The sequence below is a fragment of the Stegostoma tigrinum genome, chromosome 46, assembly GCF_030684315.1.
Source record: "Stegostoma tigrinum isolate sSteTig4 chromosome 46, sSteTig4.hap1, whole genome shotgun sequence".
NCBI lineage: Eukaryota > Metazoa > Chordata > Chondrichthyes > Orectolobiformes > Stegostomatidae > Stegostoma > Stegostoma tigrinum.
The window spans coordinates 11362154-11389251 of record NC_081399.1 but is presented as its reverse complement, the minus strand read 5'-3'; the positions used below and the strand labels follow the sequence as shown (position 1 = coordinate 11389251).

General features: G+C 55.9%; 1 protein-coding gene across 1 annotated transcript in view; it reads left to right on the top strand.

Annotated features, from left to right (window-relative positions):
- Positions 1 to 25378, top strand: part of LOC125449569 (sodium/potassium-transporting ATPase subunit alpha-2) — a 31255-nt gene extending 5877 nt beyond the window's left edge. Inside the window, 22 exon segments of the mRNA XM_059642918.1 lie at positions 1846 to 1905; positions 3632 to 3701; positions 3704 to 3834; positions 4297 to 4410; positions 5383 to 5517; positions 7173 to 7290; positions 7565 to 7833; positions 7922 to 8119; positions 9708 to 9818; positions 17328 to 17462; positions 19802 to 19994; positions 20566 to 20741; positions 21124 to 21260; positions 21646 to 21796; positions 22502 to 22670; positions 22897 to 23051; positions 23320 to 23443; positions 24012 to 24157; positions 24303 to 24433; positions 24598 to 24699; positions 24860 to 24951; positions 25143 to 25378. Coding sequence (XP_059498901.1) covers positions 1846 to 1905; positions 3632 to 3701; positions 3704 to 3834; positions 4297 to 4410; positions 5383 to 5517; positions 7173 to 7290; positions 7565 to 7833; positions 7922 to 8119; positions 9708 to 9818; positions 17328 to 17462; positions 19802 to 19994; positions 20566 to 20741; positions 21124 to 21260; positions 21646 to 21796; positions 22502 to 22670; positions 22897 to 23051; positions 23320 to 23443; positions 24012 to 24157; positions 24303 to 24433; positions 24598 to 24699; positions 24860 to 24951; positions 25143 to 25171 — 2946 coding nt within the window. The 3' untranslated portion in view covers positions 25172 to 25378.
- The last annotated feature ends 1720 nt before the right edge of the window (positions 25379 to 27098 follow it).

The window sequence follows — 27098 nt, the reverse complement described above, 5'->3', positions numbered from 1 at the left end:
TCATCTCTTCCTCTCCATCTCTTCCTACACCCTCACCTCAAACTTCCCTCCCCCTTTCAAACCTCCCTTCCCCACTCCTCAACTCCCTCTACTTCTACCTACCTATGTCTCCATCCCATCCAAACCCATTTCCATTGCCCTTCAACTCTGGATCCTCTTCCCATCTCTCTCTCTCCCTCTCTCTCTCTCTCTCTCTCTCTTTCTCTTTCCTCTGCTTCTCTCTCCTCACCTCTTCCCGACCCCTTCCCCAACCTATCCCTTCCCACCTACCCCCCTCCTTTTTCCTCCAAATCACCCCATTTTACTCTTCACCTCTCCCCTGCCCCTTTTCCTCTCTTTCTCCCTACCCTCCCCATCTCGCTCCACCTGCCCCCTCCCCTTTTTAACGACTCCCTGCATCCCTCTCTTCCCCTTCTCTAGATACCTCTCTGTTCCCCTCCTCTAACCCCTCACATTACCGCACCACCCTCCCATGCCACTTGCCTCCTTTTCTCCCTCCCTCCCTCTCCCTCCTCCCTCCCTCTCCCTCCCTCCCCTCCCCCTCCCCCTCCCCCTCCCCCTCCCCCTCCCCCTCCCTCTCCTCCCCCTCCCTCTCCCCCTCCCTCTCCCCCTCCCTCTCCCCTCCCTCTCCCCCTCCCTCTCCCCTCCCTCTCCCCCTCCCTGATCCCTGCTTTCCTCTTCTCATTTTGTGGTCTCCCCATCTCGCCCCAACCCACGCACTCCCTTCTGCCTCTCTCTGCTGCCACCAATTCCCACTCTCTCCCTCTGTCTTCCACCTTCTCCACTCCATTAACAAAAGCGACGCGGGCTAATGTCACCTCAGGTGCTGAACGTCAGCTTTGGTGGTCGGAGGGTGGTACTGGGCGACCTCCCGTGGCATTGCTCTCAGACGGTGTGCTGACTAGGTCACGGCGCCTGGGGTCAGAGGACCATGTTGAAAAAAAAATTTGTTTGGTATATTTTAACGATCTGTGCACCTGAATTCTTTGGACCTCCACCATATTTAACTTCACACCATCTAGAAAGTTCCCCGATCTATCCTCATTTTGTCATTTGAAATTCCTCCTGCTGATACATCACAATGACGGTGTGCCACCACAAGGAGTAACATTTTGAAAAGAAAGTTTGCCATTATAATTGGTGCTATCAACCATTGGGGCAGGTCCAAAGAGACTGGGCACAGCTTAATCATACGCACCGTTTGTTATATAAGGAAGGAATTGATCGTTCTTGGATGGCAGGTGCAAAAATGGAGCTGAATGGCCTCCTGTTCCTGTGCAACAGGCTGGAGACGGGACTGAATGGCCTCCTGTTCCTGTGCAACAGGCTGGAGAAGGGCTGAATGGCCTCCTGTTCCTGTGCAACAGCCCTGGAGACGGGGCTGAATGGCTTCCTGTTCCTGTGCAACAGCCCTGGAGACGGGGCTGAATGGCCTCCTGTCCTGTGCAACAGCCCTGGAGACGGGGCTGAATGGCCTCCTGTCCTGTGCAACAGTCCTGGAGATGGGGCTGAATGGCCTCCTGTTCTGTGCAACAGCCCTGGAGAAGGGGGTGAATGGCCTCCTGTCCTGTGCAACAGCCCTGGAGAAGGGGCTGAATGGCCTCCTGTCCTGTGCACAGCCCTGGAGAAGGGGGTGAATGGCCTCCTGTCCCGTGCAACAGCCCTGGAGACGGGGCTGAATGGCCTCCTGTCCTGTGCAACAGCCCTGGAGACGGGGCTGAATGGCCTCCTGTCCTGTGCAACAGGCTGGAGAAGGGGCTGAATGGCCTCCTCCAGTTGTGACATTTTTTTAAGATGACCTCCTAACCTTTTTTTTGCCTTTTATCTTACCTTCCCCAAATACAGGAAGACCATAAGTTGAGTTTGGACGAGCTGAGTCGTAAATATGGGACTGACCTGACGCGGGTAATTACACATCACAGCCCCCCTCCCCGTTCCCCCTTCCCCTTCCCGCCCACCTCACACAACATCCTCACTTCCTTAACTACTATACCTTAATCCATTTGTTTTTATCTACCGTATTCCCCACCCTCCCTCATCATCACCCACTCTGCTTCTGCTCTTCCCTCACAATCTCCTTCCTCCACTCCCCCCCACCCTCTCTGTCAGTTGTGTAGAAGGAGCTTCTAGCCTAATTTGTCTATAAACTCTATCCACGAAGAAATCGTCAATTTAAGCCAACCAGCCTATAATACCCCGGCAATCTTCTGTCTCGGTTTCCAAATGTAAGGATTAAGCCTGCTCTAGTGCCTTTCTCTGACCAACGATAACCGTATGCCTGCCTGGTCCATCGTCTAAACACTTTCTGCTACATTCTTCTTGACACTGTGGCCCTCTCTGTGCATTCCAATGTTTTCCTCCTCCCTATTCCTATTCTTCCTTTACAGTTTCCCATGGGATCTCAGTAACATCCCACTTTTCCTGGTGGAATACAGCCTCTCTCTGTTTCCGGTGTTTATCTACGATGGACGTGGCAATATTTTTGCCCATTTCACTTTCTTCTGATTTAACTTCTCTCCAATCCAACATCCGGATCTCTGCTGTCCGTCCCCTTCAGCATCTTCACTCATAGTTTTATGATCACTGTTGCCCACATGTTCCCCAACCTCTCTTGCCCCCTTACTCGGTCTGAGAGCTCAATTTAGCTCAGCTGGCCAGACAGCTGGCTTTGTGATACCAAAAGAGACCGACGGCGTGGGTTTGACTCCTGCACCAAAGTGACCCCCCCACCCCACCTTTATCATGGTGACCCTCAAGTCAAACCATCACCAGCTGTCTTTCCCTCTCTAAGGAGAAGGCGAGCCTCTGGGACTATGGTGACCTTTCCTTTCTGTCAGTGCAATAGCTCTGATATATTGTCTGTCTGCCTGTCTCTACCCCTCTCCCTGCACCCCTGTCAGTTCTTGGTTTCGCACTCTCCCTCACTGTCTGCGTCACCCCTGCCTCTGTCTTCTTCACTCTCTCTGTTTCAATCTCTGTCTCGCGCTCCCACTCTCTCTGTCTTTCCCAGCCTCTAACTGTGACTGTCTCTGCCTCCCGTTCTGTGTATTTCTTACTATCCACGTCTCTTGAGCCTTGATCTCTCCCTCTCCCTGTCTTTCTCGTCTGTCTGTCTCTCCTACCCTCTCTGTCACTTAATCATCCTTGCGCTCTCTCTCGCTCGCTCGCTCTCACGCTCTCTCTCGCACTTGTCTCCTAATACCTGTCTCTCTGTCTGTCTCACTGCCTTCATCTCTCTATCCATCTGGCTTCCTCCCCCACAACCTTGGGGTCTCTTTCGTTCTCTCTCTCTCTTTCTGTCTTTACCTGTGTGTGTCTCTCTCTCTGTCTGTGTCTGTGTCTCTTTTTTCTGAACTCCTCTCCCTCTTTCTCCCTCTCTCCATCAATCTCACCCTCTCTGTATATGCACACACATACATGCATAACACATCTCTCACCATCCCTCTCTCTCTCCCTGTTTCTCGCATGATCTGTCTCTCTCCCTCTTTCTCACACTATCTGTCTCTCTCCCTCTCTCCCTCCCTCTCTCTCTCTTACAGTATGTGTCTCTCTGTCTCCCTCGTTCTCACACTATCTGTCTCTCTCTCTCCCCCTGTTTCTCACGCTCTCTGTCTCTCTCCCTCACCCTCAGGGCCTTACATCTTCCCGAGCAGCAGAAATTTTGGCGATGGAAGGCCCCAATGCCCTGACCCCTCCTCCAACCACCCAGAATGGGTTAAATTCTGCCGCCAGCTGTTTGGTGGATTCTCCATCCTGCTGTGGATCGGAGCCTTGCTGTGTTTCCTGGCGTACAGCATCCAGGCGGTGATGGAGGAAGAGCCGGCCAACGATAATGTGAGTCTCCCAGCAGCTGAACACGCGGGAGGAAATCGCTGACTGTTTACCCAGAGACAAACCGTGGGGTGTAATATTTACCCAGATCCCAGGGAGTGCGTTAATATTTACCCAGAGACCCCGGGAGTGCGTTAATATTTACCCAGAGACCCTGGGCGTGCGTTAATATTTACCCAGAATCCCCGGGCGTGTATCAATATTAATATTGATATTGACCCGGAGACCCCGGGAGTGCGTGGATATTGACCCGGAGACCCCGGGAGTGCGTTGGTATTGACCCGGAGACCCCGGGAGTGCGTGGATATTGACCCGGAGACCCCGGGAGTGCGTGGATATTTCCAGTGAGTCTCTGGGGAGTGTGTTACATTATTGGGCTGTCTCACTGAAAATTATAGTGTTGTTGCAATGCTTTACTCTCTGTTGTAATCTATCTCTGTGTTTGTGTGCGCGGCCGGACTGTAGTTATACCTGGGCATTGTGCTGGCCGCGGTGGTGATGATCACTGGCTGCTTCTCCTACTACCAGGAGTCAAAGAGTTCCCGCATCATGGATTCCTTCAAGAGCATGGTCCCTCAGGTGGGAACCCGGAGCTGCCCCGTTTGCTCTCCCAGAGGGCACGGGGAGGGGGTAGGTGGGCAGCTGGTGCGGACCTGATTGAGGGCCACGGGAGGAGGAGAGAGTGAGGTGATGGTCCCAGAGGGAGAGGGCAGATGGGGAGGTCTAAAGGAGTGAGGGTGGGGTACGGGATAGGGCCAGGGTGAAGGAGGCTGGGTAATGCGGCAAATGGAAGGGCAAGGGGGGTGGGGGGGGTGGGGGGGGGGGGGTGTGGGAGAGGCGCAGGTATACATGGGGAATGGGTCACAGGGAGATAGTGGAAGGCTGGGGGAGTGGGGAAAGGCTGGAGGGAGATGGGTAAGGGCAGACGGAGCTGGGAAGGAGCAGGGGAGAGGATACGGGTGTAAAGGGTACACAGTGAGGGGGAGGGCACTGGACTGAGCAAGACTGAATGGACGGGGGAGGAAATATTTGACATTTTGGTCTTCCTCTCTCTCCTTTCATGATTTGACCCCTCCCCCACCCCAAAACTGACCCCTCTCTCTGTCTATCGCCATCCCCACCTATCCCTCACTATTCCCCACCCTTCGTTCTGACTCTCCCCATCCCCTGTCTCGCCATCTTCTGTTCCCCTCTCCTTCATGTCTCTCCATCTCACCCTCCCACCCTCCCGTCATCCCTCTCTCTCTCCCCCATTCTCCCATCCATATCTCTCCACTCCACGATCATTCCGTCTCAACATCTCGTGTCTGTCTTCTCCCTCACTCACTCACTCTCCCTCCCTCACACCTCTCTCAATTCCTCCATCTCTCCCTCCCACCATCACCCTGTGCTCTCTCCCTTCCCCCATTCTCTCCCTCACCACCCTCTTTCCCCCCTCCCCCAGTCTCCCTCCCCACCCACCTGTCTCCCTGTCCCTCTGTCTCTCCCCCACCCCTCACCATGCCCGAACCACTGTTTTCCCCCTCGATTTCTCACACCCTCACTCTACAGCAAGCGCTGGTGATCCGGGAAGGGGAGCGGATCCAGATTAATGCTGAGCATGTGGTCACCGGGGATCTGGTGGAGGTGAAGGGAGGTGATCGGATCCCAGCAGATCTCCGTATCATCTCTTCACATGGCTGCAAGGTGAGTCCAAAGAGAGAGAGAGAGGAAAGGTGGTGTGTGAGAGGGAGAGGGAGGGAGAGGGAAGGTGGTGTGTGACTGAGAGAGAGAGAGAGAGAGAGAGAGAGGGACGGATGGTGGTGTGTGACTGAGAGAGAGGGACGAAAGTTGGTGTGTGACAGAGAGAGGGAGGGAAGGTGGTGTGTCACTGGGAGAGAGAGAGGGACGGAAGGTGGTGTGTGACTGAGAGAGAGGGAGGGAAGGTGGTGTGAGAGAGAGAGAGAGAGAGAAGAAAGGTGTTAAGAGAAGGAGGAGGAAAGGTGGTGTGAGCGAGGGAGGGGGAAAGGTGGTCTGTGAGAGGGAGGGGGAAAGGTGGTCTGTGAGAGGGAGGGGGGAAGGTGGTCTGTGAGAGGGAGGGGGGAAGGTGGTCTGTGAGAGGGAGGGGGAAAGGTGGTCTGTGAGAGGGAGGGGGGAAGGTGGTCTGTGAGAGGGAGGGGGAAAGGTGGTCTGTGAGAGGGAGGGGGGAAGGTGGTCTGTGAGAGGGAGGGGGGAAGGTGGTCTGTGAGAGGGAGGGGGGAAGGTGGTCTGTGAGAGGGAGGGGGGAAGGTGGTCTGTGAGAGGGAGGGGGAAAGGTGGTCTGTGAGAGGGAGGGGGAAGGTGGTCTGTGAGAGAGATGGAAGGAGAGAGAGATGGAGGGAGAAGGAAAGGTGGTCTGAGAGAGGGAGGGGGAAAGGTGGTCTGAGAGAGATGGAGGGAGAAAGAGATGGAGGGAGAAGGAAAGGTGGTCTGAGAGAGAGATGGAGGGAGAGACAGATGGAGGGAGAGAGGGGGGAGGGAGAGAGAGATGGAGGGAGAAGGAAAGGTGGTCTGAGAGAGAGATGGGGGGAGGGAGAGAGAGATGGAGGGAGAGAGAGATGGAGGGAGAAGGAAGGGTGGCCTGAGAGAGAGATGGAGGGGGGGAGGGAGAGTGAGAGATGGAGGGAGAGTGAGAAATGGAGGGGGTGGAGGGAGAGTGAGAGATGGAGGGAGAGTGGGCGGAAGGAGAGGGGGGAAGTGAGAAGGAAAGATGGTCTGAGAGAGAGAGATGGAGGGAGAGAGGGGGGTGGGAGAGAGAGATGGAGGGAAAAGGAAAGGTGGTCTGAGAGAGGGATGGAGGGAGAGAGGGGGGAGGGAGAGAGAGATGGAGGGAAAAGGAAAGGTGGTCTGAGAGAGGGATGGAGGGAGAGAGGGGGGAGGGAGAGACAGATGGAGGGAGAAGGAAAGGTGGTCTGAGAGAGGGATGGAGGGAGAGAGAGATGGAGGGAGAAGGAAAGGGAGAGAGATGGAGGGAGAAGGAAAGGTGCTCTAAGAGAGAGATGGAGGGGGGGAGGGAGATGGAGGGAGAGTGAGAGATGGAGGGAGATTGAGAGATGGAGGGAGAGAGGGGGGAAGGAGAAAGGGGGGACGGAGAAGGAAAGGTGGTCTGAGAGAGAGAGATGGAGGGAGAGAGGGGGGAGGGAGAGAGAGATGGAGGGAGAGAGTGTGTGTGTGAAACAGTGATGGGTAAGGTTCCTGATTAATAACACGGTCAAAGGTTACAGGCAGAAGGCAGGACCATATCAGCCCTGGTCCAACAGTAGAGCAGACTCATTGAGCTGAATGGCCTGATTCCTCTTCTGTACCTTTATGGTCTTTTCCAGGTTGATAATTCCTCCCTCACTGGAGAGTCCGAACCCCAAACACGATCTCCAGAATTTACCAACGACAATCCTCTGGAAACTCGAAATATTGCATTTTTTTCAACAAACTGTGTGGAAGGTCGTATGTTTTCTGCAAACCTATCTGTATCTAACCCTGTGCTGTCCCTGTCTGATGGCGGGGTGGGGGGGACAGTGTAGAGGGAGCATTACTCTGTACCTAACCCCGTGCTGTTCCTGGGAGTGTTTGATGGGGAGGAAAAGTGTAGAGGGAGCTTTACTCTGTATCTAACCCCCTGCTGTCCCTGTCCCTGGGGTACTGTGTAGAGGGAGCTTTGCCTTCAGTTGAAAGGAGTAGAGGGAGCTTTACTCTGCGCCTTTGTGTTTCTGGACAGGGACGGCACGTGGCCTGGTGATCTTCACTGGGGACAGGACAGTGATGGGCCGAATAGCCACACTGGCGTCGGGGCTGGAGGTGGGCCAGACCCCGATCTCGCTGGAGATTGAGCATTTCATCCACATCATCACCGGGGTGGCTGTGTTCCTTGGTGTCTCCTTCTTCGTTCTGTCACTGATTCTCGGCTACACCTGGCTCGAGGCAGTCATCTTCCTAATTGGCATCATCGTGGCCAACGTACCCGAGGGGCTGCTGGCCACTGTCACGGTAAGTCATCGCGCGGACCACAGCCCCCCCCTCCCCCCACCGCGCTGACTTCCCCGCAGCCTCTCAGCCCGTTCTGTCTCTCGCTCAGGTCTGCCTGACGCTGACTGCCAAACGTATGGCCCGCAAGAACTGCCTGGTGAAGAACCTGGAAGCAGTGGAGACGCTGGGCTCCACTTCCACCATCTGCTCGGACAAGACGGGCACGCTGACCCAGAACCGCATGACTGTCGCACACATGTGGTTCGACAACCAGATCCACGAGGCTGACACCACCGAGGACCAGTCCCGGTACCTTCCTGTGTGTGTCGGTGTGTGTGTGTGTGTGTATTTCTGTGCATGTGTGTGTGGTGTGTCAGAAGACATGCAGATATGAAAAGCAATTTAGGTGCATGTGGGAGATCACATGTGCACGCACATGTGCCCAATTCACAATATGTGTACGTGCATGTAAGTATTTGTGTGCGCAGGAAGGTGAACATATAAAAGAGAGTGGTTAAGCGCACACTCGGAGCACCGTGCACAGTTCCGGTCCCCGTATCCCTCAGTCAGACCCACACTCGCAGCACCGTGCACACTTCTGGTCCCCGTATCCCTCAGTTAGACCCACACTCGGAGCACCGTGCACAGTTCCGATCCCCGTATCCCTCAGTCAGACCCACACTCGCAGCACCGTGCACAGTTCTGGTCCCCGTATCCCTCAGTCAGACCCACACTCGCAGCACCGTGCACAGTTCCGGTCCCCGTATCCCTCAGTCAGACCCACACTCGCAGCACCGTGCACACTTCTGGTCCCCGTATCCCTCAGTTAGACCCACACTCGGAGCACCGTGCACACTTCTGGTCCCCGTATCCCTCAGTCAGACCCACACTCGCAGCACCGTGCACAGTTCTGGTCCCCGTATCCCTCAGTCAGACCCACACTCGCAGCACCGTGCACAGTTCCGGTCCCCGTATCCCTCAGTTCGACCCACACTCGCAGCACCGTGCACAGTTCTGCTCCCCGTATCCCTCAGTCAGACCCACACTCGGAGCACCGTGCACAGTTCTGCTCCCCGTATCCCTCAGTCAGACCCACACACGGATACGGGGACCGGAACTGTGCACGGTGCTCCGAGTGTGGGTCTAACTGAGGGATACGGGGACCGGAACTGTGCACGGTGCTCCGAGTGTGGATCTGACTGAGGGATACGGGGACCGGAACTGTGCACGGTGCTCCGAGTGTGGGTCTAACTGAGAGATACGGGGACCAGAACTGTGCACGGTGCTCCGAGTGTGGGTCTGACTGAGGGATACGGGGACCGGAACTGTGCACCGTGCTCCCTCAGTCAGACCCACACTCGGAGCACCGTGCACAGTTCTGGTCCCCGTATCCCTCAGTCAGACCCACACTCGGAGCACGGTGCACAGTTCTGGTCCCCGTATCCCTCAGTTAGACCCACACTCGGAGCACCGTGCACAGTTCCGGTCCCCGTATCCCTCAGTTAGACCCACACTCCGTGCAACGTGCACAGTTCTGCTCCCCGTATCCCTCAGTTAGACCCACACACTGAGCACCGTGCACAGTTCTGGTTCCCGTATCCCTCACTTAGACCCACACTCCATGCACCGTGCACAGTTCCGGTCCCCGTGTTCCTCAGTTAGACCCACACTCGGAGCACCGTGCACAGTTCCGGTCCCCGTATCCCTCAGTTAGACCCACACTCGGAGCACCGTGCACAGTTCCGGTCCCCGTATTCCTCAGTTAGACCCACACTTGGAGCACCGTGCACAGTTCTGGTCCCCGTATCCCTCAGTCAGACCCACACTCGGAGCACTCTCTCCGTGCTGTGACTGTCAGTAAGGTTATCTCTCTCTCTCTCTCTCTCTCTCTCACAGGCACTGCCTTCGATAAGGCGTCTCCAACCTGGGCCGCTCTGTCCCGGATTGCCGCTCTCTGTAACAGGGCCGTGTTCCGACCTGGACAGGAAAATGTCTCCATCTCCAAGGTAGGCCCAGCTTTGCACAGGACAGGCACAGGGTAGCAGCAACTAGACAGTTGACTCCCTGTCTGTCTCTCTCTGTTCCTCTATTGGCTGTGCCACATTCTCTTTCTGTGTGTGTGTGTGGTGTGTGTGTCTGTCTGTCTGTCTCCCTCCCTGTCTCATCTCCCTGTGTTTGCCTGTCTGTGTGTCTCTCTCTCTCTCTCTTTCTCACTTTAATTTTCTTTTTCTCCTCTATGTCTCCATCCCTCCCCGCACCTCTATCTCTGTCTCTCTCTGACCCTGCCTTTGATTTCTGCTCCTCTCTGTCACTATATCTTGTTCTCTGGTCTCTGTGTCTGTCTAGGTAAGGGAGAAGTACAACGAGATCTAGGTGTTTTTGCACATCAGTCAATGAAAGCAAGCATGCAGGTACAGCAGGCAGTGAAGAAAGCTAATGGCATGCTGGCCTTCATAACAAGAGGAATTGAGATTAGGAGCAAGGAGGTCCTTCTGCAGCTGTACCGGGCCCTGGTGAGACTGCACCTGGAGTATTGTGTGCAGTTTTGGTCTCCAAATTTGAGGAAGGACAGTCTTGCTATTGATGGAGTGCAGTGTAGGTTCACGAGGTCAATTCCCGGAATGGCGGGACTATCATATGTTGAAAGATATGAGCGACTGGGCTTGTATACACTTGAGTTTAGAAGGACGAGAGGGGATCTGATTGAGGCGTATAAGATTATTAAGGGATTGGACACCCTGGAGTCAGGAAGCATGTTTCTGCTGATGAGTGAGTCCAGAACCAGAGGACACAGTTTAAAAAATAAGGGGTAGGCCATTTAGAACAGAGTTGAGGAGAAACTTCTTCACCCAGAGAGAGTGGTGGATGTATCGAATGCTCTGCCCCAGAAGGCAGTGGAGGCCAACTCTCTGGATACTTTCAAGAAAGAGATAGACAGAGCTCTTAAAGATAGTGGAATCAAGGGTTATGGGGATAAGGCAGGGACAGGATACTGATTGTGGATGATCAGCCATGATCATAATGAATGGTGGTGCTGGCTCAAAGGGCCGAATGGCCTACTCCAGCACCTATTGTTTATTGTCTCTCTCTCTCTCTCTGTGGAATCTTCCCAACCCCTCCAACAGGTTGCGGACACTGTTGTGGAGTTTGGGAGAAAGAGGTTTGAGATTGACAGATGGCGGGAGCTGGGGAGAAAGGGAACAGTGAGATGAGAATCGGTCCCTCTCATGTGGATGGAGCCGTTTGTGCATCCAATGGAGCGTGATAACACCTCGCTGCTACTCGGTGGGCACTGTCCCATTCACCCACCACCCGCGCCCTGGGCAGATACCAAACCATGGCCTTTCAGACTGGGTACGTGGTAACTCCTGCCCACTCCTCTGGACCCCCATCTCAGGCTGTAGGTACCAACGACTCAGGGTATGCTCCATTGGTTACACAACCTCCTCCTCGTGCCCACTGGAACCCTACACCACCAACCTCACTGCCCCATAGTGACACATCTGCGTTTACATTACAGTCCAGCTCAATGTCAAGGGGGTTGTCGGGTCAGGGGTCACTGCCGTGGGAGGTTGAAGGGCCATCCGTTTGGGGAATTTGTGTATCGGGAGGGAGCAATGTCACTGGGAAGGTAAGCGAGCAGAGCCTGCGCCATCCCTGCGGGGCATGAGGTTGACCAGTCTGAGCAGTGGGCCATGCTGGGCACTGGGTGATAGAGTGGCACTCCCTCAGACAGGGCAGCAAGATGGGATGGCACTGAGGTGGGTGCGCCACCAGGCTCCATATGGAAACTGAGCAAGGTTCATGCACACGCACCTGGATTTACAACTGGGCCCCAGCCCTGTACTCTCCATCTCACATCCTGTGTTTCTCTGTCTCTCTCTCTCTCCCTTTTTCCCTCTGCATATCTCTCTGTCTCTGCATGTCTTTTTCTCTCTTTTTCTCTCTCTTTAGCTCAGTCTGTCTCTCCCAGTCTCTTCCTCTCTACCCATCTGTCTTTCTCACTATCTCCCTGTTTCTGCCTCTTTCTTTCTCCATGTCTCTCTCTCTCTCTTCTTGCTAAATCTCTCCTCTTTTTTCTCACTGTCTGTCTCCTCCTGTCTCTCTCTCTACCTTTGTCTCTCTATCTCCCTGTCTTTGTCTCTTTCTCTCTCCATCCTTTTTCTCTTTTTTTCCTTTCCATCTCTCCTCCTTTGTTTCTCTTTTTTTTTCCCCCCTCTCTCTCTGCCTCTATCACACACACACAGTTACCCTTCACTGGGGTAGCACATAGTAAATGAAACCCTGCCCTTCCTGGAGAGCCTGCAAAAGTTAAGGATTTTATCAGAGTATGCTGAACCCCCAATGGTCCATCATCCATCACCAGGCTGACTCACAGCACTGACCTGGTTCCTGTAGTTAACAAGAGAGACTATTTCTTACAAATAGATAAACTCCAGTTCCAGTTAAACAGTCATGATCTCTACTCATTAAAACACACACCCCTTTGTAAACACATCACACATGCGCTCTCTCTCCCTCCCTCTCTCACGCGCGCGCGCTCCGTCTCCCTCGCGCGCGCGCGCTCCGTCTCCCTCGCGCGCGCGCGCTCCGTCTCCCTCGCGCGCGCGCGCTCCGTCTCCCTCGCGCGCGCGCGCTCCGTCTCCCTCGCGCGCGCGCGCTCCGTCTCCCTCGCGCGCGCGCTCTCCGTCTCCCTCGCGCGCGCGCTCTCCGTCTCCGTCTCCCTCGCGCGCTCTCCGTCTCCGTCTCCCTCGCGCGCTCTCCGTCTCCGTCTCCCTCGCGCGCTCTCCGTCTCCGTCTCCCTCGCGCGCTCTCCGTCTCCGTCTCCCTCGCGCGCTCTCCGTCTCCGTCTCCCTCGCGCGCTCTCCGTCTCCGTCTCTCTCGCGCGCTCTCCGTCTCCGTCTCCGTCTCTCTCGCGCGCTCTCCGTCTCCGTCTCCGTCTCCCTCACGCGCTCTCCGGCTCCGTCTCCCTCACGCGCGCGCGCTCCGTCTCCCTCACGCGCGCGCGCTCCGTCTCCCTCACGCGCGCGCGCTCCGTCTCCCTCACGCGCGCGCGCTCCGTCTCCCTCACGCGCGCGCGCTCCGTCTCCCTCACGCGCGCGCGCTCCGTCTCCCTCACGCGCGCGCGCTCCGTCTCCCTCACGCGCGCGCGCTCCGTCTCCCTCACGCGCGCGCGCTCCGTCTCCCTCACGCGCGCGCGCTCCGTCTCCCTCGCGCGCTCTCCGTCTCCGTCTCCCTCGCGCGCTCTCCGTCTCCGTCTCTCTCGCGCGCTCTCCGTCTCCGTCTCCCTCGCGCGCTCTCCGTCTCCGTCTCCCTCGCGCGCTCTCCGTCTCCGTCTCCCTCGCGCGCTCTCCGTCTCCGTCTCCCTCGCGCGCTCTCCGTCTCCGTCTCTCTCACGCGCTCTCCGTCTCCGTCTCCGTCTCTCTCACGCGCTCTCCGTCTCCGTCTCCGTCTCCCTCACGCGCTCTCCGTCTCCGTCTCTCTCACGCGCTCTCCGTCTCCGTCTCCGTCTCCCTCGCGCGCTCTCCGTCTCCGTCTCCCTCGCGCGCTCTCCGTCTCCGTCTCTCTCGCGCGCTCTCCGTCTCCGTCTCCGTCTCTCTCACGCGCTCTCCGTCTCCGTCTCTCTCACGCGCTCTCCGTCTCCGTCTCCCTCACGCGCTCTCCGTCTCCGTCTCCCTCACGCGCGCGCGCTCCGTCTCCCTCACGCGCGCGCGCTCCGTCTCCCTCACGCGCGCGCGCTCCGTCTCCCTCACGCGCGCGCGCTCCGTCTCCCTCACGCGCGCGCGCTCCGTCTCCCTCACGCGCGCGCGCTCCGTCTCCCTCACGCGCTCTCCGTCTCCGTCTCCCTCACGCGCTCTCCGTCTCCGTCTCCCTCACGCGCTCTCCGTCTCCGTCTCCCTCACGCGCTCTCCGTCTCCGTCTCCCTCACGCGCTCTCCGTCTCCGTCTCTCTCACGCGCTCTCCGTCTCCGTCTCCGTCTCCCTCACGCGCTCTCCGTCTCCGTCTCCCTCACGCGCTCTCCGTCTCCGTCTCTCTCACGCGCTCTCCGTCTCCGTCTCCGTCTCTCTCACGCGCTCTCCGTCTCCGTCTCCGTCTCTCTCACGCGCTCTCCGTCTCCGTCTCCGTCTCTCTCACGCGCTCTCCGTCTCCGTCTCTCTCACGCGCTCTCCGTCTCCGTCTCCCTCACGCGCGCGCGCTCCGTCTCCCTCACGCGCGCGCGCTCCGTCTCCCTCACGCGCGCGCGCTCCGTCTCCCTCACGCGCGCGCGCTCCGTCTCCCTCACGCGCGCGCGCTCCGTCTCCCTCACGCGCTCTCCGTCTCCGTCTCCCTCACGCGCGCGCGCTCCGTCTCCCTCACGCGCTCTCCGTCTCCGTCTCCCTCACGCGCTCTCCGTCTCCGTCTCCCTCACGCGCTCTCCGTCTCCGTCTCTCTCACGCGCTCTCCGTCTCCGTCTCTCTCACGCGCTCTCCGTCTCCGTCTCCGTCTCTCTCACGCGCTCTCCGTCTCCGTCTCCGTCTCTCTCACGCGCTCTCCGTCTCCGTCTCTCTCACGCGCTCTCCGTCTCCGTCTCTCTCACGCGCGCGCGCTCCGTCTCTCTCACGCGCGCGCGCTCCGTCTCTCTCACGCGCGCGCGCTCCGTCTCCCTCACGCGCGCGCGCTCCGTCTCCCTCACGCGCGCGCGCTCCGTCTCCCTCACGCGCTCTCTCTCCGTCTCCGTCTCCCTCACGCGCTCTCCGTCTCCGTCTCCCTCACGCGCTCTCCGTCTCCGTCTCCCTCACGCGCTCTCCGTCTCCGTCTCCCTCACGCGCTCTCCGTCTCCGTCTCCCTCACGCGCTCTCCGTCTCCGTCTCCCTCACGCGCTCTCCGTCTCCGTCTCTCTCACGCGCTCTCCGTCTCCGTCTCTCTCACGCGCTCTCCGTCTCCGTCTCTCTCACGCGCTCTCCGTCTCCGTCTCTCTCACGCGCGCGCGCTCCGTCTCTCTCACGCGCGCGCGCTCCGTCTCTCTCACGCGCGCGCGCTCCGTCTCTCTCACGCGCGCGCGCTCCGTCTCTCTCACGCGCGCGCGCTCCGTCTCTCTCACACGCTCTCTGTCTCCGTCTCCGTCTCTCTCTCTCTCTCTCTGTCTCTCTCTCTCTCTGTCTCTCTCTCTCTCTGTCTCTCTCTCTCTCTGTCTCTCTCTCTCTCTGTCTCTCTCTCTCTCTGTCTCTCTCTCTCTCTCTGTCTCTCTCTCTCTCTGTCTCTCTCTCTCTCTGTCTCTCTCACACGCGCGCGCTCTGTCTCTGTCTCTCTCTCTCTGTCTCTGTCTCTCTCTCACACGCGCGCGCTCTGTCTCTCTCTCTCTCTCTGTCTCTGTCTCTCTCTCACACGCGCGCTCTCTGTCTCTCTCTCTCTCTCTGTCTCTCACTGAACACGGTTGTTGTGGATGGAGGGTAAGACTGAGAGAGCAGCTCAGTGCCCTGTGTTTACAGGGACCTACCGAGATGGTTCTTGTGCTGATTAGAATACTGCTTCTCAATCTTCTTTCTCCACGTGGCCTCAACGATTTGCAGGAGCCACAGGGTGACTTTTACAAACATGAAAGATCTCTAACTGATTAATTAAAATCTACAGAAACTGCTGGACGAGAAAAACTTGTTTTCCTCCGGGTGTAAAGTGACTTTTACTGCAGAGAACAGAGAGCTGCTGAGCTGGTGGAGATTTAGCGGTTTCTCCCTGTCTTGTTCACAGCTCCAAGCTGCTGAGCACATTGTTGGTGAGAAGTAAGGCGTTTGTCATCGATAAGTGGTCACTAATCCGCAGGCCAATCAGCTGCCTGTTGCTGGGTGAACCTCCATTTGCACACATCTCTGGCTCCAGGCCATCCACTATTCAGTGAGACAGAAGCTGTGTAAACACTGCAGACAGCGAGTGCCAGGTGACTTCCTCACTGTCAAACCACACAGCAATCCTGAAGCTTTAGAACCGTTCGTCTCCGATTGCATCTGGCTTCAGAAACACAGAAGAAGATGTGCCCTATACATGCCTCCGATCTTAGAAGAAAAGAGATGCTATTTTGAAAGTAACTGACACAGAACCAACGAAACACAGCCTTACTTCCATTCCCAGCTTCCCCCCTCTGTTCGAACACCCTTCTGCAACCTTAAAATTCCAACACATTTTACACATGGGACAATGGATCTACAATTATGTTAACTTCTCGTCTCCACATTAAACAGTTTCCAACAAAGGCTCGATCAAAGTAGCCCTGAGCTTTAGCACTGTAAGGGAAGACTTGTGGATTTTGAGCCGGGTAAATCGGTTTCTCCCTGCTTTTGTGTCACCTATAAGGCATTAAGTTTTCACGAGCCGATGGCCAAAGTGGTATTGTCACTGGACTAGTGCTCCACAGATCCAGGCGATGTTCTGGGAACCCAGGTTCGAATCCCACCACCGCAGATGGGGAATTTGAGTTCAGTTATAAAAAGAGAAACCTGGAATTAATGATGACCATGAATCCATGGCCAGGAGAAAAACCCCATCTGGGCCATTAATGTCATTTAGGGGAGGGAAACTGGACTAGCCTTCAGATCGATAGCAGTGTGAATGACTATCAACATTTCACTACATTATATTCCATCTGCTGATGTTTTACGTTCTCCTAGGGGCCCTCAACATTGACCCCAAACCCCATGAAGTCTCGTGGCTTCAAGTTAAACACGGGCAAGGAAACCTCCTGCTGGTTACCACGTCCCGGCCTCCCTCCGCTGGTGAATCAGTCTCTCCTCCATGTTGAACAGCACTAAGAGGCAGCGCTGAGGGTGGCTCGGACACAGAATGTACCCTGGGTGGGGGATTTCAGTGCCCCCCCACCAAGAGTGGCTCGGCAGCAGGATTACTGATCGAGCTGGCCGGGCCCTAAAGGACAGAGCTGCGAGACTGGGTCTGTGGCAGGTGGTGAGGGAACCAACAAGAGGGAAAAACATACTTGACCCCGTCCTTACTAACCTCTTGGTAGTATCGTAATGATCTGTGCCAGGCAATGCCACTCCCAGTATACCCACCAATCAACCCAGTCTTTCCATTAAAACAGTCAGGAACAACTCCTACCACTTGCAGGAAATCCTTTTATCTATGTCTCACTCTCTGTCTGCCCCCTTGTCTCTCTCCCCCTCTCTGTGTCCCTCCCTGTCTCTGCCCTCTCTCCCCCTCTATCTCACTCTCTCCTCATCCACCCTGATCCCTCTATCTCCCCCTCTATCTCACTCTCTCCTCACCAACCCCGATCCCTCTATCTCCCCCTCTGTGTTCCTCCCTGTCTCTGCCCTCTCTCCCCCTCTCCTCATCCACCCTGATCCCTCTATCTCCCCATCTTTGTGTCCCACCCTGTCCCTGCTCTCCACTCACCCCCTCTATCTCACTCTCTCCCCCCAATCCCTCTCTCTATCTACCTCTCCCCTCTTCCTGCCTCTCTCTCTCTCTCTCTCTCTCTGTAGTGGGAGCTAACCTGGCTTGGTTTTCCCCCCACCCCACTGTAGAGGGAGACAGCCGGAGATGCCTCTGAGTCGGCTCTGCTGAAGTGCATCGAGTTGTCATGTGGCCCTGTGAAAGAGATGAGGGAGAAAAACCCCAAAGTGACCGAGATCCCTTTCAACTCAACCAACAAATACCAGGCAGGAACCCCAGGGGTCGCTGAGCCAAGCCGAGGGTCGTGGGGGTGAGCGCGGTGGAGGAGAGGGGAAGATGTGTGTCAAGGGAGGAAGGAGGGTGTGGATGGAAAGAATGAAGGGGAGAGTGTTGTCGAAAGAGGGAGTGGAGAAGAAGGGGTGTTGAGGGAGGGGAAGGGGTGTTTCGAGGGAGTGGAGAGGTGTGTCAATGGTTTGGAGAGGAGCTGGGGAGATGGGTATGGAGGGAGTAGAGGAGTGACGGGGGTGTGGACACGGGAAGGGTGTGGAGAGGGGTGTGTGAGGGAGCGGAGGGTATTTTGTCACAGCGAGGAGGGGACTGTGTGAGGGAGCGGAGGGTATTTTGTCACAGCGGGGAGGGGGCTGTGAGGAAGGGTATTTTGTCACAGCGAGGAGGGGACTGTGTGAGGGAGCGGAGGGTATTTTGTCACAGCGGGGAGGGGGGCGTGTGAGGGAGCGGAGGGTATTTTGTCACAGCGGGGAGGGGGTGTGAGAGGGAGCGGAGGGTATTTTGTCACAGCGGGGAGGGGGTGTGTGAGGGAGCAGAGGGTATTTTGTCACAGCGGGGAGGGGGCTGTGAGGAAGGGTATTTTGTCACAGCGGGGAGGGTGTGTGAGAGGGAGCGGAGGGTATTTTGTCACAGCGGGGAGGGGGTGTGTGAGGGAGCGGAGGGTATTTTGTCACAGCGGGGAGGGGGTGTGTGAGGGAGCGGAGGGTATTTTGTCACAGCGGGGAGGGGGTGTGTGAGGGAGCGGAGGGTATTTTGTCACAGCGGGGAGGGGGCTGTGAGGAAGGGTATTTTGTCACAGCGGGGAGGGTGTGTGAGAGGGAGCGGAGGGTATTTTGTCACAGCGGGGAGGGGGTGTGTGAGGGAGCGGAGGGTATTTTGTCACAGCGGGGAGGGGGTGTGTGAGGGAGCGGAGGGTATTTTGTCACAGCGGGGAGGGGGTGTGTGAGGGAGCGGAGGGTATTTTGTCACAGCGGGGAGGGGGCTGTGAGGGAGCGGAGGGTATTTTGTCACAGCAGGGAGGGGGCTGTGAGGGAGCGGAGGGTATTTTGTCACAACGGGGAGGGGGCTGTGAGGAAGGGTATTTTGTCACAGCGGGGAGGGGACTGTGTGAGGGAGCGGAGGGTATTTTGTCACAGCGGGGAGGGGGTGTGAGAGGGAGCGGAGGGTATTTTGTCACAGCGGGGAGGGGGTGTGTGAGGGAGCAGAGGGTATTTTGTCACAGCGGGGAGGGGGCTGTGAGAGGGAGCGGAGGGTATTTTGTCACAGCGGGGAGGGGGTGTGTGAGGGAGCAGAGGGTATTTTGTCACAGCGGGGAGGGGGCTGTGAGGAAGGGTATTTTGTCACAGCGGGGAGGGTGTGTGTGAGGGAGCGGAGGGTATTTTGTCACAGCGGGGAGGGGGTGTGTGAGGGAGCGGAGGGTATTTTGTCACAGCGGGGAGGGGGCTGTGAGGAAGGGTATTTTGTCACAGCGGGGAGGGTGTGTGAGAGGGAGCGGAGGGTATTTTGTCACAGCGGGGAGGGGGTGTGTGAGGGAGCGGAGGGTATTTTGTCACAGCGGGGAGGGGGTGTGTGAGGGAGCGGAGGGTATTTTGTCACAGCGGGGAGGGGGTGTGTGAGGGAGCGGAGGGTATTTTGTCACAGCAGGGAGGGGGCTGTGAGGGAGCGGAGGGTATTTTGTCACAGCGGGGAGGGGGCTGTGAGGGAGCGGAGGGTATTTTGTCACAGCGGGGAGGGGGCTGTGAGGGAGCGGAGGGTATTTTGTCACAGCAGGGAGGGGGCTGTGAGGGAGCGGAGGGTATTTTGTCACAGCGGGGAGGGGGCTGTGAGGAAGGGTATTTTGTCACAGCGGGGAGGGGACTGTGTGAGGGAGCGGAGGGTATTTTGTCACAGCGGGGAGGGGGTGTGAGAGGGAGCGGAGGGTATTTTGTCACAGCAGGGAGGGGGTGTGTGAGGGAGCAGAGGGTATTTTGTCACAGCGGGGAGGGGGCTGTGAGGAAGGGTATTTTGTCACAGCGGGGAGGGGACTGTGTGAGGGAGCGGAGGGTATTTTGTCACAGCGGGGAGGGGACTGTGTGAGGGAGCGGAGGGTATTTTGTCACAGCGGGGAGGGGACTGTGTGAGGGAGCGGAGGGTATTTTGTCACAGCGGGGAGGGGGGGCGTGTGAGGGAGCAGAAGGTATTTTGTCACAGCGGGGAGGGGGCTGTGAGGAAGGGTAGTTTGTCACAGCGGGGAGGGGGTGTGAGAGGGAGCGGAGGGTATTTTGTCACAGCAGGGGGCCCTCCACCTCTCACCCTGTCACATGCCATCCTGCCTCAGCTCTCTGTGCACCTCCTGGGCTCGACTGAGGACAGGTCTCACCTCCTGGTGATGAAGGGAGCTCCTGAGAGGATCCTCGATCGCTGCTCATCCATCCTCCTCCACGGGAAGGAGTGTCCCCTCGACAGTGAGATGAAGGATGCCTTCCAGAATGCCTACCTGGAGCTCGGAGGCCTCGGGGAGCGGGTGCTGGGTGAGTGCAGGGAACCAAGGGAGCAGGGGCTGGGTTGAGAGGGTGCTGGGGGTGCAGGGATATTGAGGGAGTGGGTGCTGGGTGAGTGTCAGAGTTGGGGGAAGTGCAGGGCCACCGAGGGAGCGGGTGCTGGGTGACTGGGGGTTCGTGGAGCGCGGGTGCTGTGGGAGCATGGGGGCACCGGAGGGAGCAGGTGCTGGGGGAGTGCGGATTTGGTGGATCGTGGGGGCTGGTGGATTCGGGGTTGGGGTGAGTGCGGGTGCTGGGGAAGTGCGGAGTTTGGTGGATTGTGGGGGCTGGTGGATTCGGGGTTTGGGTCAGTGCGGGCACCAAGGGACAGGAAAGGCTGTGGGATCCTCCTGTGCATTTTCCAGTTGTCGGACGTTCTCACACAGTGCGGCTCAACATGAAAGGGGCTGGCGGGGAATGCAGATTGCTGGGATCTTCCTGTGCTGAAGATGTGCATGTGGTGGCGGCAAGGTGGGTGGGGTGCCTGGGATCCTGCTGCGTATTCTTGAGCCTGGGCAGCAGTACACAGTGACATATCGGTTGTCTCCCCACTCCCCTGCAGGGTTCTGCCATAAGACCCTCCCCGTGGAACAGTTCCCACCCGGATACTGCTTCGACACAGATGAGGTGAACTTCCCAACAGAGAGACTCTGCTTCGTCGGCCTCATGTCCATGATCGACCCTCCCCGGGCAGCTGTACCTGACGCTGTGGGCAAGTGTCGCAGTGCAGGCATCAAGGTACGGGATAGCTGCAGGTCAGAGGTCAGAGCACGGGATTGTGGCGGGGGTATGTTGGGAGGGGCAGTGTGGTCGGGTGAGGAGGGCTGGTGGTGGAGCAGGAGGCCGGTAGATCAGGGGTAATTGTGAAAGGAGCCAGTGTGGCCAGGTGGTACGAGGCTGGGAGGTCAGGGGTATGTCCAGATGATCTGACCATCTTGACTTTCTTTCTTTTTCTCTCTCTCTCTCTCTCACCCCAACTGTCTACCGTCCCTTCCCCATTCCTCACTCATCTTCCACTCCCTCAACCCTACTGCAACCCACCCTCACCCACATTCACACTGCCACCCTCCCACCATCTCTCTCTCTTCCCACCCCCATCCCACAACCTCCCCTCCCCCAGGTCATCATGGTAACAGGAGACCATCCAATCACTGCCAAGGCCATAGCCAAAGGAGTGGGCATCATCTCCGAGGGCAATGAGACCATAGAGGACATTGCACAGAGACTCAACATCCCCATCGCACAGGTCAATCCCAGGTACCAGCTCCCAGTCCCTCCCTCCCTCACTCGCTCAGATCCCTCCCTCACTCACTCCCTCAGATCCTTCCCTCACCTCCCAGGGCAATGAGACCATAGAGGACATTGCACAGAGACTCAACATCACCCTCACTCACTGCCCAGTCCCTCACACACTCAGATTTGGATTTACTGGGGGCAGCTTTCCTCCATTTTGGCCATCCACAGTGACCCATCCTTGTCTTCAGGAGGGCACTGGGTTTGGTGGAGGGCCATTCAAGGGGAGTCTGAGGTTGGATGGTTTTAGCTCCCCCCACAAGGAGCCCAACACAGGGTGGGGTTGTGACGGCTTGTTTGTCTTGACCCTGCTTGACCCGCTCTCTGTGAACTTTGCCCCCTGACCCAGGGACGCCAAGGCATGTGTGATCCACGGCACTGACCTGAAAGACATGACCCAGGAGGAGCTCGACCAGATCCTGGCCAACCACACAGAGATCGTCTTCGCTCGCACGTCCCCACAGCAGAAACTGATCATTGTGGAGGGCTGTCAGAGGCAGGTAGGTAGGTCTCTAACTGTCAGGGATAAGGCCCCATTCCCCCTTCTTCAGGCAAACAGGGATGGATGGAACGAGCGGCCTTCTGGACCACGCAATGCCACGGGAGCTCCCAGCATGGCAAAGAGCACTTTCCCTGCCCCTCACGACTTTGGGGTAACTCCTACTCCTGGGGTGTGGGCATCACTGGGTAGGCTGTAATTCAATGCCCCATCATGATGCCCCTCCAGAAGGCAGTTAACAGCCAAGACCATTCTGACTTGATGGTGAATGGCATTAGTCTAGTGGGGGGACAGTGCAGACGCAGTGGGCCGAAGGGCCTGACGTGTGTTGAATGTCTCCCATTTTTACAACAATTGGTCACCCTTAGACTTTTATGTCCGTTACGACTTCAGTTCGAATTACACTGACAGACACGTTAGGATTTGAGCCCCATTATCAGAGGACTTGTCATGGTGTAGCCCAGTTACCAATAAACACCCGCCCCTCCCCCAAGGAATTACAGTCCGACCCGTCTGTAGTTTACCCTAAATTGTTTGTGACTGTAAACAGACAACCAATTTCGGGCTGATCTGAGGTCCTGGCTATTCGACAGCAATTGACTCCTCTGAGGCTGGCACCGTGCCATCTGGCCCATGTCACCTGCGCATGCACGTGTGCTCACTTGCTGAGCGTTCGCCTTCTTTAGCGACTGTGTCGTGCCCGCAGGGAGCCATCGTGGCCGTCACGGGAGATGGGGTGAATGACTCGCCAGCCCTGAAGAAAGCTGACATTGGCGTCGCCATGGGCATCTCCGGCTCCGATGTCTCCAAGCAGGCAGCCGACATGATCCTATTGGACGACAACTTTGCATCGATTGTGACAGGTGTGGAAGAAGGTGAGAGGGTGTTTTGGTGGGCTGGGGTGGTGGGATGTGAGGTTAGCAATGGGGAACGGGGGTGCCGGATCGCGCTGGGTTCTGGTGGTGGTGCTGTGGAGCGTAGACTGTGTGCTCGCCTGGGGAAGGTAGCAGAGCGGCAGAAACAGCACACACTGACCTTGGGATCCTCCTGTGCTTCTTTGGGCTCAGCCAGTGGTGATACTGGGGTTTGTTACTCATGCAGGGCGCCTGATATTCGACAACTTGAAGAAATCCATCGCCTACACCCTGACCAGCAACATCCCAGAGATCACTCCGTTCCTCCTGTTCATCGTGGCAAACATTCCTCTGCCCCTGGGCACTGTCACTATTCTCTGCATTGACCTGGGCACAGATATGGTGAGTGATTGAGTGACAGGGGTGGGGATTGGAAGTGGGTGGAGGGGTTTAGCCAATCAGTGGAGCGTCAAGAGACACATTTATTCAGGGTGTGAACGTTTGCAAATGTGTACCTCCTAACTCCAATCCAGTGTCAGTGTCTCTTCATCCGTCCTGAAGCCCTATCGGAACTGCCAACCCTCTGTGGTACCAACCAAGAGGAGCCACAGCCAGGGGAATCGTTGTCTCGTCATTGGATGGTAGCTGATTCCTGTTCTCCAATCGCCAGGTCCCTGCAATCTCATTGGCTTACGAAGCAGCGGAGAGCGACATCATGAAACGCCAACCACGCAACCCAAAAACAGACAAACTGGTGAATGAGAAACTGATCAGCATGGCATACGGCCAGATCGGTGAGAGGGGGCAGGGGCTCAAGGGATGAGGGTGTGAAAGACAGCATAGCAAAAAGAAGGGGGAGAAGAAGGAAAGGGGAGAAAAGAGATGGGCATGGGAAGAGGGAGAGAAAGAGAAAATGAGGGGAAGGTTGTATAGAGAGGGACAGATAGAGGACAGAGGTGCATAAACTAGATGGAGGGAGGGAGAGAGAAAGGGATAAGGAAGGGAGGTGATTGAGAGAGGGACAGAGGAGGGGCAGATGATCAAACAGGAGGCGGGGAGGGTGAGAGATGGGTAGCGGACAGGAAGAGCATAAAATATAGAGGGGGAGGATAGATGAAGGGAGGGGATGAGGGATATACAGAGGGAAAAAGAGGAAAAAAGTGATAGAGGGTGGGTGAGGGATCGAGGGAGGGAGAGGGACAGATGAAAAAAGAGAGATGAGTGACAGGTGGAGGGAGGGAGAGGGTGAGGGACAGATGGATGGAAGGGCAGGATAGTTAGACAGAGGGAGGGCAGAAGGAGAGCTGATGGATCTCAGTAGCCTATTCCAAGTGGGCATCTCTCTCTTGCTCTCTCTGACAGGGATGATCCAAGCCTTGGGGGGATTCTTCACCTACTTTGTCATTCTGGCTGAGAACGGTTTCCTCCCCTCGAGGCTCCTCAACATTCGCCTGGACTGGGATGATCGCTCAAAGAATGACCTGGAGGACAGCTACGGGCAGGAGTGGGTGAGTGTGACAAAGAGATAGGGGCCCTGAGGCTCCCATCTCCCCTCTCTCTGAGGGGAGTCTAGAGATAGAAAACACTGTGATGGATCCTAGGTATTCTCATCACTAACGTTAAAGGCATCTCTCTCGCATTCTCTGTCCCCAGACCTACGAACAACGCAAGATTGTTGAGTTCACATGCCACACAGCCTTCTTTGCGAGTATTGTGGTGGTCCAGTGGGCTGACCTCCTGATTTGTAAGACTCGGCGTAACTCCATCTTCCAGCAAGGGATGAAGTAGGTATTGACAGTGGATGAGATGAAGCAATTGTTCAGTCTATGGAGGGTGGAAAGCAGATTTAAAAATAATAGTGGGAGAGTAGCTCGAGTGATTGTCTATGTTTATCTAACAACAGTCATGTATTTTTATCGTCTTTTCTCCCACATCTCTATAATCAAAGAAACAAGATCCTGATTTTTGGACTCTTTGAAGAGACCGCCTTAGCAGCTTTCCTCTCCTACTGCCCAGGAATGGATGTGGCACTGCGCATGTACCCACTGAAGTAAGTGGGTGTGGGCAATAGTGGGTACAGAGGTGACATTGACTGAAGGCGGCTACAGGGAGAGGGAGAGGGAGAGGGAGAGGAAACAGATTGGACGATGCTAGTCAGAATTGTAACACGGCTGCTGATTCTCTGTGCCACGCTCTGCTTCCATCAACAGGCTTCCCTGGTGGTTCTGCGCCTTTCCCTACAGCCTCTTGATCTTCATCTATGACGAAGTTCGGAAATTCATCCTTCGCCGACGGCCTGGAGGTGAGAATTCCTTCTGGAAAAGTTACTGCTGCTACTTAGTGGGGGTGGGGATACTGGTGGTGAGGGTTGAGAGAGATCGGAGGGGGAAATCTGTACTAGCCTCAGAGCCGCACTGGGGCTCTGTTACAAGGCCGAGTGCATAAGGGGCTGTAACGGCTCAGGGTGACTTCCTTTGTGATTGTGCCTTACAGGTTGGGTCGAACAGGAGACCTATTACTGAGGCACTGAGCATTCCCTCGGACAACTCTCCTCCTTCCATCAGCTCTCACAGCAAGAGGATACCAGACACCAGCTTAGGGTGGTATCCCTTCCACCCATTCCCTTCTTTTCCCCTCCATCTTCACTCCCATTTCCTCCTCCTACCTTTCCCATTGAGCTAATCAAATGCATCAAGTCTGCCTTTGCTGTACTGATTTAAATTAAAAATGATTTCCTCAGTGCCTCTATACTTGTGTCAGTCTCTGACCAGATCAGGTGATATGAGAGACCTGGATTGCCCGCAAGGTGGTGAGTTGCTTGAAGGGGAACTTTCAAAAAGGATGACATTCTCATGTCTCCGCTGCCCTGGTCTTTCTAGATGGTGGAGTTTGAGCCAGACTGGCAAGACATGAACCAAATCCAGCCAGCCCCTGGTTACAAACCTCAGCATCCAGTACATGATACGATTCCACAGGACAACACTTGGTAAATATTCACACTGACTAAACAAAAACTTTAAGGGCCATTCTCTGATTGGCAATGCCTTGAATAGTACCAAGGTGCCAGGTTTAAAAAGTTTAAAGCTAGGCCATCATCAACTCATGCATTCTTCACAAACAGCACACTGGGCACTGGCTTAACACACTCATCTCAAAATATAAATCAATTTCTCTCCACTGATATTTCTTTCCACATAGATCTTTTTCATTAACTCTCTGCTGTCTTCATATCATTCCAAAAGGGCCAAGGCTAGAACTGAGTATGTGTAATGGGGTTTCTGCTGGAGAATTTAAGGCTATGCTCATTCTCCCCTATCTTTTAGAAGGTCTAGAATATTAACAGCTTTCTACCTGTTCCTGCAACATTCGACACCAAGCCTTTTATCAAATAAAGCATGCTAATGCTGGGGTTCTTCCTACTCCGATGTCCCACCCTCCACACCCACTCCAACTTACCGAAATCCTTCTGCCACTCCTCACTGTCCTCAGTTCACAACGCTGCTGAGTCACACCACCTGCAACTGACCATGGAAAAAGCAAGGATGCCAACAGGAAGCCATGGGGATTCTAAAGGCTCCTCCAATCCAGGACTGAACCACACCTGATTGATACATTGAATCCCTACAGCATGAAAGCAAACCACAGCCAAACCACACTACCTGGAGTGTGGGAGGGACTGCTGCAGTACAGAAGAGGAGTAGTCCTACTGTAAGAAGATTGTGACAAAATGGTCAGCTTGTCAATGACTAGGGACACGTACCTAACCCCTGAATGAATCCCACTCACACGGCCGCACCCTCATTACCGTCTCCTGCTTCAACTTCCACTTCCATTATATCTCTCAATTACAGCTGATATCCTCAACATCATCACACACAATGATTAGATTTTCAAACAGAGCTTGCACAGCAAAGTGAAACTGGGGAAAAGGAATGTACAAGCAGGAGTGCTAGAGAGCCGGGAAGCAATTGAATCACTGTTGGATAGCAAGGGAAGGAGAAAATTGGAAACTCTCCATTCGAACAAAACCATAGCTGAGAACATAGGAGCAGTGAGGATTATTTTCCTAAAGGTATATTTTGGTTGCATTACAGAATGTAAATATTTGGCACTCTATGTCAGCTGCTGGAAACAAACTTTGACCTGCATTGACTTTAGTCTGTTAAATGTTTCCAGAAGTGAACTCTGATCCGTTTCAGTATCAGCAGGGATCATACAGATCTGGTTAGGGCAATTTCAACATACTCCTGACCTTTGAGGAGGCCAGCTGATTCCAATCGCCCCTTGAAGCATCCCACCAGGTTGAGTGAGCTGCACACAGGATGAATCTCTGGTCCGAGTCACACCCCTGCCCACAGCAGCATAGCACTGCCCCACCTCCCCGACCCTTTGGCTGCCTGCTGCACCCTCAGGAGGGGCAGTTTACTGCTTGCTGTGTGTTCAGGAATT